The sequence below is a fragment of the Halichoerus grypus genome, chromosome 10 (genome assembly GCF_964656455.1).
Source record: "Halichoerus grypus chromosome 10, mHalGry1.hap1.1, whole genome shotgun sequence".
NCBI classification, from domain to species: Eukaryota; Metazoa; Chordata; class Mammalia; order Carnivora; family Phocidae; genus Halichoerus; species Halichoerus grypus.
Window position 1 is genome coordinate 22090241 of NC_135721.1, and position 14651 is coordinate 22104891.

Sequence of the window (14651 nt, forward strand, 5' to 3'; positions counted from 1 at the left end):
AGAAACAGGTGCTCTCTCCTACTGATGCAAATTCAGGAGTCCAAATGTAAAGTGCTGTAAAATTTTAGAAAAATAATCTCAAACTATTAAAATGTAAAATGTTCATAACCTTTGATCTAACAAGCTCAGTTTTAGTTACCAATTTGGAAATATAATACATATATATCCTTTATATGAGCATATTTAGTGTAATACTATCAAATGGCTAAGAACTACAAACAACCTGAATGTCTGTTGCTAGGGGAATGGTTAAAAAAAAAAAAATCCATGCCATGGAATATTATGTGGCTATTTAGGAAGCAGTTGGTAGATTGATATGTATAATACAATTCCACTAAGGAAAACAAAACAGAAGGTTAAAGAGCTATTTATATGCAAGTGTGTGTATGTGTATATGTGCTTATGAGCATAGAGAAAGCTGTTTGAAGCTCCATACACAGTTTAATACTGGTTACCTTTAAAAGTGGAGGGCGGAAGAGCTTTTTCTTATAAGCTTCTGTACGGCTTGACTTGTTACAACAAGCCTGAATTTTGTCATGTAAAACCAAGAAATAATTGAGAAGTAAAAGAATAAAAAACACGAAGCATGAAAAGGGAGGAGGGAGGTGGTCCGAGAGACAGAAGATCAGGAGAGTGTAGTTTCCTAGGAGCAAGAAACTGAGAGTATTTCCAGAGGAAAGAGATCATCCATGTCAAATACTGTTCAGAGACCAAGTAAGATAAGCCCAGAGAGGCATTTGCTGTGTTTTGTGGATGCTTTGGTGAGGGCAATCCCGATGGCCTAGTGGGGTCAGAAGGCCATCTCCTGTGCTAAGGGATAATGGGAGGGAAGGGCGTAGAGACTGGAAGTGCAGACAGCTTTTTTAAGCAGTCTGTGAAGGAGAGGAGAGAGATGGGAGAGAATGCTATGTAGAGACTGGCATGATTCTTTTCTTTCTTTTTAGAATTTTTATTTTATTTTTTATGTTTTAAAGATTTTACTTATTTATGAGAGAGAGAGCACACGAGCAGGGGGAGCGGCAGAGGTGGAGGGAGAGGGAGAAGCAGACTCCCCACTGAGCAGGAAGCCTGAAGCGGGACTTGATTCCACGACCCTGGGATCATGACCTGAGCCAAAGACAGACTTTAACCAACTCAGCCACCAACTGAGCCACCCAGATGCCCCTTTAAAGTTTTTATTTTTTAAGATGGGAGAGACTTCTGGTTCTTGCCCCTTTGTATCCTTGCCGCACGTGCATCCTGTAGGCACAATAGAAGGCAGAGTGAGGATGAGGTCAGAGCTGAGCTGAACGAGTGTGATGACCAGCTTCCCACGGTATAGGAAAGGAAGGGGTGAGGTTAGTTTTAGACAGAAGCAAAGACCCTGTATCTGAGGATCTCAGTGCTCACGGTCAGTGATTCTTACAGTCTAGATTGGGACCCTCCTAGGATGGCAAGTGGGCCCTCCAGAGGACCTGTGAACCAATCCAGAAATATAGGCCAGTTCTTACCAGTCCTTACGGGTGAAAGATGTGTAGTCCTTTTAAGTTTTCAAAAAATTTATATTTGACTTAGAGCCACTACCAACCACAAGTAAAATGATTAAGGGTTACTAAAATCTGGTATTCACAAAGTAAAACCATCTTGCTACTAGAATTTATGCTAACTCAGTATTTTATTCAGAAGTCTGGCAAACATTCAGTGCTTGGCAATAATCACGAACCTGTAAATCCCAGTTTTGACTCAGGACACTTCATCAGTATTGGCCTGAGTTGGTTATGACATTCGATTATCACTATTCTTGCTTTTAAATTATAAATTACAGGAAGTTTAGCTTTGTCGTTACCAGTTTAGTTTATTATGGGTTGTTAACCTCTCAATGTTTTTTTGGTACGTATTTGGATCAACAGTGTTTTTGTCCTATAATATTCTGATAACCAGGCTTTTAAGATATGTGTGTCTTGTGGTTCATATATGAATCATGCGCAGTTGTTTGGCAAAGTCGATGTGTACGTAACCCCCTGCCATTTGCTTTTATGGTGGCACAGTTCATAGCGATATGTTTCTACTATCAAGGTATATATAATAAAATTACAGGGTATTTTAAGATTCTGTTGTCTTATGATATAAATCATGTTCATATCTCCTATTCTTCCTATAAAAAGAAAATTACAAGCCATTTATATATACATTATAAAAATTATAAGACATTACATATATCATTAGCAACGTGTTTACTGCAATTTGTTAACTGTGCTTTTGACTAATTCTTGGTTGTCGCCAGATTCACTTTTCCCCTCTTGGAATGGGGGTACAAATGAGATAGGTGGGAGTCTTCTCCTCACCATGGTCGGCTCTGGTCAGAAAGTTTGAAAGCCACCACTCTAGGGAAGTGATTGGCATGTGGCAAAGGATGTGCAGAGCTGCTAAATTCAAATCCAGGTACCGGAAACGCTCTAGCCTCAGTGCCAGTGGGCTGTGAGCTCAGCCCCGGGAAGATGATATGAGAGCAGGGACTGATGACATTGTGTTTTTCACTCCCTGCTTAAGGATGTAAATGAAGACCCTGGAGAAGATGTGGCTCTCCTTTCTGTCAGTTTTGAGGACACCGAAGCCACTCAGGTGTATCCCAAGCTGTACTTGTCACCCCGAATTGAACAGTAAGTATCAACGTCATTCATTTTATGTAGCCTGGTGTTTCTCCTTGTTAGCCAAACATGTCTTGATAATTTTGCCACTCTTGAACTCTTAAGGTGATTTCTCCTTATTGACTTTCATTTTCTTAAAAATGAGTTGTGTCAGGAGTTTAGATTGCAGAGTAAATGCAGTTAGTATTTGCCACTGCAGTCTCTGGATGAGTTTTAGTTGTGCAACTTGTGATCTGAATACTGTACCTTTGTAGAGAGAGATGAGTAGGCAGGCGGAATACGGAACTGCGACTCCTTCCAAATGTTCCCTGGGTACATATGGTTATAGCCTAAAGAGGACTGCTCAACAGCGTCCTATCCAATTTCTTATATTTTTGTAAGTTTTAGTTATTTGTAAAAATGTAACTGGCCTCCTGAAAATATTAACAAAAACTTATTCAGAAGTTAGTAATGGTGATCTTAAAAGCAGGTAGCTTAAAAAGATGACACATTTGAATTTCCCTTCTGTGTCTGAATAGCACTATATAATTTTACACAACTTTCAGGCTCTAGGGTACAAGTAGTTTGATATACCACATTTGTGTTTTACCAAGTAACTTTACTCGTTGGTAATGAATTTTACGAGGGCTAGCGTCACAATGTGCTTATTGTTAGCTGAAATGCTTCAGAAGCTTATTCTACTTCAAAGGAAGCTGAGGCTCATTGAAAATAGATTGTAAGCAGATTTGGTTGGGAACTTCTGACAGGACAGATTTTCCATCGACAGAGAGTTTTTACAGATTCTGATTTGAAATGTATGATTAAAAATCTCTGTCAGTCAGTCAGGGTTGGCTGATTTCTGTCTGTGAGGTATGGTCACCATCCAGCATTCATATCCTGAGTCATTTTTACTCCCTCTGGCCCTGGTTGTTCAACTTCATGAATCACGGACACCATCTTCCACACTGATAGAAGACATAGGTGTTCATTGTCACGTAGCGATGACGAGGAGCATCAGTAACCTACAGGCATTCTGTCATTTATTTGTATACCGCTGAGAGCACCTTGGACAGGATTTTACAGTAGCACACAGTTCACTGAATGTTTTAATTTTTAATTGAAAGTACTAACCCATATCGGTAAAGACGCCAAAGAGTGTTGGAGGCAGTATGATGAACCGGTAATAAATAGGCCAGGGCTCTCGGGGTGAGCATATCTGCTTTAAACCCGGGTCCTGCCACTTACCAGTTGGTAAAATCTTTAACGTCTTTGAACTTGCTTCAAATGGGGCTAGTAATACCTATTTTATAGTGGAATTTTGAGGATTTTATTAAACACTGTTCTTATTGCATTAATTGCCGTGCCTGGTACTATAGCACGTGGGAGCTATTAAGGTTGTCGTTATCGATAGTGCTCGTGGGAGAAGAATGCATGAGGGAGTGAGTGGTTAGGACAAGTTGGGGCAGAAAAGGAGAGGATGGGTAAATAAGTGAGCAGATACTAGTTCTAAGTCGTCACTCTGTACATACACGATGAATTAAGAAGGTATGTTGGTGATGAGAAAAGAGGGATCTCAATGAAACCATCGCAAGATGTAGGTAATAAGAATATTATTAGTTAAGCTGTAGACAGGAATTTGCCAGCCCGGAAGAATGATTTTCTCAGCACCCACGTTATTTTTCTTTGAAGTTACTACACCTGGTTTGCAAATAAACTTGCTATTAAAATATTTCTCCCTCTAAGATGATGGACTCTGAAAAACAAACTGAGGGTTCTAGAGGGGAGGGGGGTGGGAGGATGGGTTAGCCTGGTGATGGGTATTGAGGAGGGCACGTTCTGCATGGAGCACTGGGTGTTATGCACAAACAATGAATCATGGAACACTATATCTAAAACTAATGATGTAATGTATGGGGATTAACATAACAATAAAAAAATTAAAAAAAAATATTTCTCCCTCTAAAAATCTGAGATATGATGTGACAAATTATCAGTGAAGGCTATATTTGAAAAGTTATTTCCTCTAAAATCTAGCTTTCTACATGTCCTCCCTCTTTTTTCATGTTAAGAACTGGCTGCATCTTACTTTTCCAGGTCAGTTTCTTACACTTTTCCCTCCAGTAGCCTGTCGTTTAGCCAGACTCCCATCACCTTAACGTTTCTTAATTTACCTGTGTGCTCTTGCCCATGTGCCTTCGCTAAAGCTGTTACCTCCGTGGCAGTCAATGCCTTCTCGAACACCCTTTTCCTGTTGAAATAGACCTTTCCAAGTCCTGTCTCTATCATTTCTCCTGAGCACCATTGGGCTGCCTTCTCTAGCCATTCCCTGAACTCTTTTAATACTGAATTTGTGTCAATTAGAATCTGCTCATCACAGATTTAATTAGTGATGCGTATTTGTTTTCCCATCTTTTACTAAATTGCAAGCTACCCCAGGGCAGGAACAAGTCTTTTCATTATGTTAATGTCTTGCAGAAATGCAGTGCAGGGGGACTAGGAGCCTGGTTGGCAGTAAAATGGGTCAATAAAAAATTCTGACCCTCTGCTGCACTGAGGGGTCTTACGTTTTTCTTGGTTGATACAGATTCACTTGATAGAACTGCCTTTGTAATACCAGTGAAAACTGTCAGAAGTTCTTACGTCCTTGAGTAGAAGTTTTAAAAATGAGGTTTCAATGGGGCGCCTGGGTGGCTCAGTTGGTTAGGTGACTCCCTTCGGCTCAGGTCATGATCCTGGAGTCCCGGGATCGAGTCCCGCATCGGGCTCCCTGCTTGGCAGGGAGTCTGCTTCTCCCTCTGACCCTCCCCGTCTCATGCTCTCTGTCTCCCATTCTCTCTCTTTCAAATAAATAAATCTTAAAAACAAATTTAAAAAAATAAAATAAAAATGAGGTTTCAGAAAAAAGGTTAAAATGGAAAGTGGCCAAGTTTGTGGTATGACTTTCTAAGGGCTTACATAGTTACTAAAGTTATTAATATCTTTGGTTAACTCATGCAGAGTTCAGTGTATAGAACGGAGGTAATGTCATTTCAGTAAGGGCAAGGTTATAGGATAGATTTTAAGAACTGAATGAGGAGAGGCTGGTACTGGTCTTTGATATTGTGTTAAGGTCTCATTTGTTTTCTCTGTTTCATACTATCCTGTCAACTTGGAACCATCCAAGCATTGATTATAGACTCAGACTTGGAGAGTGTCCTCAGGAGTCATGGGGAAAGCATCCCATGTGGCCCCACCCAAAGCCAGTGCCAGATGCTTGCCCTAAGCTGAGGCTTGTATTCTTTTTGGCTTTTGCTATGGCTCTTTCTAGGAAGTTCCAAGCCCCATGCAGTGCATTTGACAGGCAGGGGTCCAGGCCTGATCAATGTGGGTCAGTGATAACGTAGATCAATGGCCTGATCCACATTAGGTGAAAATTGGCAAGAAAAGACTTGCATTCCCTCTCTCTGCTCTCCATGGGCATGGAAAGGTATCTTGAGCCTGAGAGATACCTCATTTCAGTCTGGCTAATGTTTCTCTGCCCCACGTTGTCCATGCAGTGGGCAGGAATATTATGCTTACACTAACTAGTCCTAGAAATAGGAAGAGGCTACTTTGGGTCTTGTCTTCACATGTGGGAAGAGGGATCAATTTGCTGTACCCTAAAGATTTCTAGGGACATGGTTACCAAATGTCCTCAAATTAGACAATCCCCACAAAAGGGAACATCTGTCAGAGACATGGGGTTGAAAACTCCCAAGTGTATTATAATGAATGAAGCTCTAAAATATAATCCCACTTCAGAAGTCTGTCTTTTTGCCCAGGATCCTGGAAGAGTTTCTGGTGTTTCTGGCGACACTGGAGCCTGACTGTGCACCTTTATGGTGTTTAGATGTATGTTATTCCTGGGCTCCCACTGTGCATGTGTATGGCTTGCAAAGTAAAGCTTCGGAGAACTGCGCATTCTTCTTGCACACGGGACATTTATGAAATACACTTATTTCAGGCTCTCTATACATTTGTTTTCCAAGGAACCCAAACCAGTCAGGTAAATGAGACACTAAGTACAGTTCATTAAACAAAACAGAACCAGCTAGTGGTCAGTTATGCAAAATAGACTTCAGTTGAATATTAAGGGAGGGGAAAAAAAAAACACCCTAGTTTCTAAGCCGGTTGCCTTTTTTTCCTGGCAGACAAGCTGGCCTTGCGAGGTTACATCATCAGCCCTGGCACCAAACCTGCTCTCCCTTTCCCTCCTTCTCAGACTGTTGGCAGTACCAGCAGCGACACCAGAGGTGAAACGGGCACTTCTCTTTCCCGAAAGGTGTGGGCCTGTTTCTTGGCTTGAGCCCGTTGGTGGGAGTGGTTTGAAGAAAGCCAGCTTGTCACTCCCTGTGCTGTTCCCACTCGGTGCATAAAAAGAGGATTTCAGCCCCTGAGGCAGACCAGGTGGCATCTTTCACAAGTACAGAATTTGTTTTTAGAACTTTTTGTTGTTAAGTTACAGTCCGCCTTAGAAATAAGTCCTCAACGCTTAGCAGCCCACAGACGCTCACCATTGGGGAGGCCCGTGTGCCCGCAAGTACTTTCAGGCAATGAAAGCACAAGAATTGACCAAGTGTCAGGCCCTTGGCTGGGTGCTTCAGAGGATATCAAGATAAATGAGATATGGCTGTGCCTTTATTAGTTTGCTTGATTGTAAGGGAAATTAGAACAGATAGGGCAAGTCCCACCTCGTGTTTTAGTAGAAAAGGCACGGTAAGACTTGGCATCAGAGGCCCCTGGTTCTTCCACTCATTACCTGGCAGTCTTGGCTCAAGATACTTAGCCTTTTGAAGCCTCACTCATGGCATCCTCTGCAAAGGTGGGTAAATCCTCACTTTCCATTTCATTTCCTCCAAGGGGGACACAGAGGAAAGCGCCCCCTGCAGTGTCGGCATGCGGACGATGCTCAGGTAGTGCTTCTTGAGTTGTACAGATACCAAAATCCGACTTTGTGAGTACCGTGAAAGTACAGGGCGGGATGAGATCACGTTTCCATTTGACTTGGTGGAGAGGGGACTCTGTGGAAGATTTTGGGAAGCCTGGCTCTTCTCGCACAATGTGGCTTTTCTAGAGATTAAACATGTGCTACTGTGAAAATCATAAAAATGTATTTGTTTAGTCCTTTCAAATGTTTAAAGTGCTTTCGCTTGACCATCCCATCTGATCCTCACGGTAGTATCCCTAACATGTTCTAGAATACATCTCTTTTCCTCTATGACCTGGAGTTCTTAGACCCTTCCCGGTCTCCTCCGCTGACTCTTCTTCCTTTTTCAACCCATTAAATTATGCTAAATTATGTTTCCCACGATTTCATCCCCAGAACCCTACCTCTTTGTGGATGCCCCCCTAAATCCCCATCTCTAACCTCAGCTTTTCTCCCTGCTTGTAGATCTGCTTTTCTAGACGCTTGATACACCTGTCTGTCCATGTGTTCAGTTGACACCTGAAATTGGAAGTGTCTGCAACCAAACTCCTCATTCCTCCAGTAAACCAAGGTTTCTTCCTCACAGCCCTGTTTCTATTCAGGACACTCCCAGTTTCTTAGGCGTCCAGGTGCTGCATCCAAATGGTGTTAGCCAACCCCCGTTTTGTACTAGAAATCCTCCCTCCATTATATCTGTCCTTCTGGTCATTCCTACTGTCATTTCCTAGTTTAGTCCTTCAGTTGCTATGTCTCCTGATGGCCTTTTAACTTTTCTTCCTATGTTAGTTTATCCAGCACAGAGCTGTCACTGTCTTCCTGAAGGAAGTTCAGGTCATATAATGTTCTTTCCCTGCTCAGCACCATCAATGCCCCCCCCATCACCAACTGAATTCAGCACACATCTCTCAGTGTGACATCCAGAACTTTTTCTCTTGTCGTCCCAGCTGACCTTTCTATCCCGATCTGGGTTCTGTGTGTATCCTGTTGTTCAGCCAAGCTAGTTTTCTGGGATTTCCTGTGAACACACCTTGTATTTTATTCACTTCCATACCTTTGCTTGGGCTGCTGCTTCTACGAGAATGTTGAATTTTATTTCCCTTTCCTGTAGAATCTGTCAAACTTCTGTCTATCCTCATAGATCTTCTCAGTCCCCACCTCCCCTATGGAACTTTTCCTGACCACCGCCACCTGCCTCCCCGGTAAGACTGCGCTTTTCCCACCTGTGTTCGTGCCTCTGTTGTCATACTGTTTCCCTGGACTATACACTCCTTAAGGGTGGACCTCTGTTTCCATCATTTGAGGGCTAGTGAGCCACAGCCCATGTTCCGCCAAGCTGGCCCTGCCCTCGGGCCCTGCCCGAGCTCAGCTGCAGCTCCCACTGACTGGACTCCCTGGCAGATCAGAAGGTTTTGAACCTGTTGGATCTCTGTGCTACAGAGGCAAGTGGTCTCCAAAGTGCATGTGTCTTGTGGCCCAGCCAGCAGGCTTATTTCCCTTATGGGCCCCTGGTCATGTTTCCTAGAGGTGGAGCTTTATTTCCTAGATCAGCTGAAGCCAGAAGGTGGTAAATATGCTTTTGATCTTATGTGACCTATCATCTCCTCCTGTTGTGGCCTCTCCAGCCCTCTTTTCCCTGCCTTTACCCCACAGTGTGTCTGGCCACCGACATGGTCACTTGGAACATTTGGATAGCCTGTAATCCAGAAAGGCTGGGATAAACTGAAACTTGTCTAAAGGGCCTAGGGAAAGGGTTGGGAGGAGCTGAAAATTAAAATAATACTACTTAGAATTATGGGTGAGATTTAATGAAATTATGGATATTAAATTCGGATATATCAGATAAAGTAAGTTTTTAAAGCAATGAGCAAATTCAATATCTTGTGATTTTATTTAAATTTAGTACTGACTTCAACATCTTAACGGAATAGAAAATTTTTGTTTTAGATGCTCAAAAGATTTTTTAGAATAATTAGAAAAATTGTATAACTAAACACAGATTTTAAAGAAAAGATAATTCTTTGCCCCCCCCTTTTTTTTAACCTACATCAGTTGTCTCAAGAAATAAGACCCCAGATCTCTTGGGGTGATTTTGTGTCAGGATTTAAGTAATAGAACATCATAGTAAACATGGTTTAATTTAGCCTTACTCATGTTTACTTGAGTCACTGAGATAATCCTATAATAAATATTGTGCTCCTAGAGTTTTTTTTTTTTTTCCTTTGATAAATATATAGTCCTGAGTATGCTAAGACAACCAGCTGTCAGGAGAAGATGTGTATTTGGTTTTAGTGGAACGAGCTATCTTAGCCTCTAGGGATTTGAGATGTTCGTTTTACTAGTCTGGGAGCAGGGCCAAAAGGGTTTTTCGTGACTTCGAATGGAATTCTGAAAAGTAAGTTCAGCAAGTTTTCATTAGTGAGTTTGGCCTTTTGTCTTGCCTGTGCCTCCCAAAAGATCAAGAGCTCAGCCTGCACTTTGAAACATTACCAAAAAGAACCAGAACGGAATTTAGTTGGGGGAGAAAATCAATCAGCCCCCAAATAGCATATTTTTGGAAACATTCTGGTGTAGAACTCCCACCTCCCCAGCTGCCTGAGTTGGTGGTGTATCAATGTTTTTATCTAGCTTTCTTTTTAGGCAGAAAAATATACAGTTCGCAAGAAGATGTATACAATAAGTCTGTGATAACTCAGATCTCATGGGTACGTGTTTCTTAAACTTGTTTGCCCCTGAAGCTTTGTCTTGGATTTATTTTGTGTCTGTGGGCAGTTCTGTGCCTTGTTTCTCTTAAGCACTGTTCTCCGGTCCACAGCATAATGATTAGCTTTACACTATAAGATATAACGTTGTCTTCATTTAAAAAATCAGCCTAGCGCCTTTCTGCTCAAGGATTTTGTGCAGTGTTTTTTTCTGTAATGAAGATGAGAAGTTTATGATTTTCAATTTTACACTACATTTCAACAGCAAAACTCTGTGCTGTTTTATGCAGTGTTCATTTGTATTTATTCACAAGTAGGAAAATATTCCTCAATGGAAGGTCTGAGATGTAGAGTGGTAGTTAACAAAAACATTAGGCTGTGTTATAGGTAGGAACAGAGAAATTAGAAAGTGGAAGAGAAAATGGCTTAGAATGCTCCAGAACGGATGGAAGATACCAATCCTCAGATAGAGGAAATACAGTGAATCTCAAACAGGCTAAGTAAAAAGAAATTGACACCTAGACACATCATCTGAAGTTGCAAAACAATCAAAAGATTGAAAGTATCCGAAGTTGACACACTGTGTTTTAAAGGAATAGCAGATTGACACAGACCTCTTTGAAAATCTGATGAGAGCCATGGACTTTAGCCCAGAAAAATCTACAGACACAGAAAGTTTAAATACAGTTTTGAGAGTAACACACCTGCCCCTGAAGCCAATTCACAAACCTCATTTGAGGATCCTTGTTCTAGATTTCAGTTCTGCATTTTTAATGCCTTCTATACCTCTCATGCTAGAATAATCTCTGAGGCTTCAGATTTCATACTTAAGGAGTAAATTATGGTCCAACACTACCCATTTCCCCTCCTCCAAAATCTACTCTTCCCCATGTTCTTTATCTTCCTTAATAGCTTGACTAGCCTCATGCCCACAGCCATGACACCTAGGCATCCTATTTTTGACCTTCCCCTCACCATGGTTGCCCGTATGTACACAACTGTTGGCTGATTTTGCCTCCATGGTATCTCATGTTCATCTGCTCACCCTTCCCCAGCCCCGTTTCAAGCCTGTGTATTTTACTGTTTGCTGTTTTAATACTACCTATTGTAGTCTTTCATCATGTTCTACCATTTTTTCCTTCATACTGTCTTGAAGTCTGAATTCTTCCAAGTCTTTATTTCTTCCTGTCCTGTTATTTCAGTTGCCTTCCCCTTTAATCCTTTCTGTCAAACCCTGGGTGAAAGTAGAGACTGATATGTAAAAAAGGGGGCATAAAATTATGAGAAAGATGGCCTTCAGTACTTTGTGGCAGTTATTCCCATCTCTTTCAAGTGTGAGGACCAGTTTTTAGTCAAAACCTTTTTCATGAGGGGGCGCCTAGATGGCTCAGTCGGTTGAGCTTCTGACTCTTGGTTTTGGCTCCGGTCGCCGCAATGGGCTCCGCACTGGGCGTGGAGTCTGCTTGGGATTCTCCCTCTCCCTCTGTCCCTCCCATCCCATGCACTCATGCTGTCTCTCAAAAAAAACAACAAAACAAAACAAACAAAAAGAAAAACACCTTTTACATGAGGATGGAAGGATGGCTTGACTATAACCGGGCAGCACAAGGAGATTTTTTAGGATTGTTTTAGGATGATGGAATTGTTCGTTCTGTATCATGATTGTGGTGGTGGATATACAACTCTACACATTTGTCAAAACTCAGAGAGCTGTGCCTTGCAAAGAGTAAATTTTACTGTGGTTAAAAAATAAATTGAAAAACGTTTCACAGATCTGTACAGATAAAAAGTAATACTTTTTAGTATTTCATGTGAATAAATGAAACTGCATTTTATAATCACTTCAGTGTGTGTACATATTTGAGAAATGGATACATGTATATGCTTGTATGTGCTGTAGGTGTGTGTATGCATATGTGTATACACACATTCATAAATCTATTTTTATATGTGTGATATATTACACATTTGACATTTATTTGGTCTTAAGGTGCTTGGTATCCAATAAATTAGTAAACCTTTTATATCGATGTAAGGCCCCACAGTGCCCTGAAGCCAGGAGATTGGGAACATTAGTAGTAAGGGATGTTTAATAAACGACCATTTTCCCACAAATTTTGTTGTGTATTATTTGTTTAAAAGCATGTTTTAATTTATTTCTTGCTCTCAAAATAGCTAACATAATTACTATGTTCAGAAGCAGTTTTTAACCTTATTGTTGTGTCTCCTAGTGGAATGACAGATCCACCCAGAGCCCTGCCATTCTCGCTCCTCTCTGCCCAACACAAACACCTGGGTTTCTTAGTTTAGCTCACGGTGAGGACAGAGGAACTCCAGAAGGAGCAAGGCTCCAGGGTATTGAAACCAAGACTTCGGAGCTCTCTTTTTGTGCTTGGGCTTGACCTGCATGAAGCTCTTTTGGTTCACAGCACTTCTTTTTCTAGGGCTCCTAGCTCTCAGATCTTCCACTCTTTTCTCAGACGAGTATGTTTCTAGCTACACGGTGATCTCTGAATCGGTCTATTACATTCATATAACATCTTCGTTTTCACAGCAGAGTGTGGGTGTGGATGGGGGATATGACAGTTGGATTATTAAAAAAAGTCATCTTGCCTCATTTTCTTCTTAAAAAAGTATATGGTTATGTCCACAACATGGTTTCAAAGGGTAATTATTTAGTACCAAAAGTAATGGCATGGTTCTTGATTACAAGTGTTTGGTGTAAGTAGGTAATGACTAAGGCTCTTAATGTATAAAATTCATATATAAAGTGGAACCCCTTATACTGTTGTTGGAGGCAAGGTCTAACATCAGTGATGTTGTCAGATTTTACTATGTGAAGTTTTATTAAAGAGCATATAATTTGATCCTGGTATGTCTGATTTTGATTCCCATAATATAAGGCTCATAATTATATTGGAGTTTTTCTGTACTTATTAAAATTCAGACACGCTGTCTTTCACTAATGACTTTAATGAATGGAGAAGCCTTTAGTTTAAAACAAAACAAATGATGAGTTAACATAATATTGTAAATAGGACCATAACAGGGAATGAACATCCTGTCTGTGAACATTATCTTTTATAGACAGCTTCACCAAAATAGAGGCCATTCTTGAAAAAGACGAAAATCTGCTACCTTGCCAGATTTCAGCTAAACCAAACCATTACTTTGAAGAAGTTATGCATCAGTGGAAAACTTATTTTACTGACAGCCTTTTTTTTCTTTTTTTCCTACATACGAAGAACTTTCCCCTCCTACTTTTTAATCCCTCCCCTCCCTACTCCACCCCAACCTTTAAAAAGGATGATGTAAGATTGGATTGTTTTGTGCCAAGTGTTCATCCTGGAACAGATTTTTATAGCCATGTTTCTCTGAGAAGAGGAGTTTATGACCAAATGGTGATAACACTTCCATGTTTTCATTTCCTTCTCTGACCTAGTGCTTTTTTCCTAACTTTGTTGGAGTTTAATGTGACCAGGCCAATATGTGTGTTAAAGCCAAGGAAAATTATTTTGAAAGCTTTGAAGTTTTCATTAACTATAATATCATATATGATTCTTTGGAAAAAAGCAGATTATGGAGCATGTAATTATTCTAAAATTTTAGAATTTTGTATTTGTACACTAAGGAAACCCTTCAAAATATTTGTTTGTGGGTATTATGTGTTTTGGTGACTGATCCTTATTATTTCCACTTTGTTAGGGTTATTCACTCTTCTTTTACTTTTTGTATACTCTTTCTTAAAAACACAGATAAAGCTGGGCCTGTTTGATCTTGGTCATTGGAGAATTTGATGTTACCAAGTGGTAGAAACAACTGAACTGGTCCTCAGTAGGGACGTGACTTGAAATACTTGGGCATAGAATGAAGCGAGAAAGAAGTAGGTAGATTTCTGTGTACTCACATGGCAGGTTTCTGAGTTGAAGAAAAAGAGGAAATGTCAGAAAGATGAGCAGAATTATACATTTTTAGGTTAAAAAAGAAACCTGGACTTCAAAACCATCATATGTATTTTCTGAGGGAGTGTGTCTGTGTGTGGGTGTGGATGTGTACGCTGGGTGCTAGCAAGAGCTAGTACTTGATGAGCACTTAGGTCACATGTGTAAGTATGCTGCCCCATTAACTCATTCAGTCCTCACAACAACCCTATAATCGTAGTTGGTTACTACTGTTGTCCCTATTTTATAGATGAAGAGGCTGAAATTCAGAGAGGGCCAGAAATTTGCCTGAGTCACATCCCTAGCAAGTTGTGGCATCACCATTTGCATGTAGGTAGGTTGACTCGAACAGGATTGAGGGTAGAAATCAAAGGGAACTTCAGCTTACTGGTAATGTTTTGATTTTTTTTCAGTGTGAATCTAGGCATTTTAATTACGAAATTGAAATTCTTTAAAAAAG

The 14651-nt window shown here is 40.7% G+C and overlaps 1 protein-coding gene across 2 annotated transcripts in view; it reads left to right on the forward strand.

Annotated features, from left to right (window-relative positions):
• Positions 1–14651, forward strand: part of BABAM2 (BRISC and BRCA1 A complex member 2) — a 392539-nt gene that overhangs the window by 212863 nt on the left and 165025 nt on the right. For both annotated transcript variants that reach the window (XM_036090220.2, XM_078056121.1), the window contains exon 7: positions 2530–2639. In XM_036090220.2, the coding sequence (XP_035946113.1) occupies positions 2530–2639 (110 nt within the window). The remainder of the gene's footprint in view (positions 1–2529; positions 2640–14651) is intronic.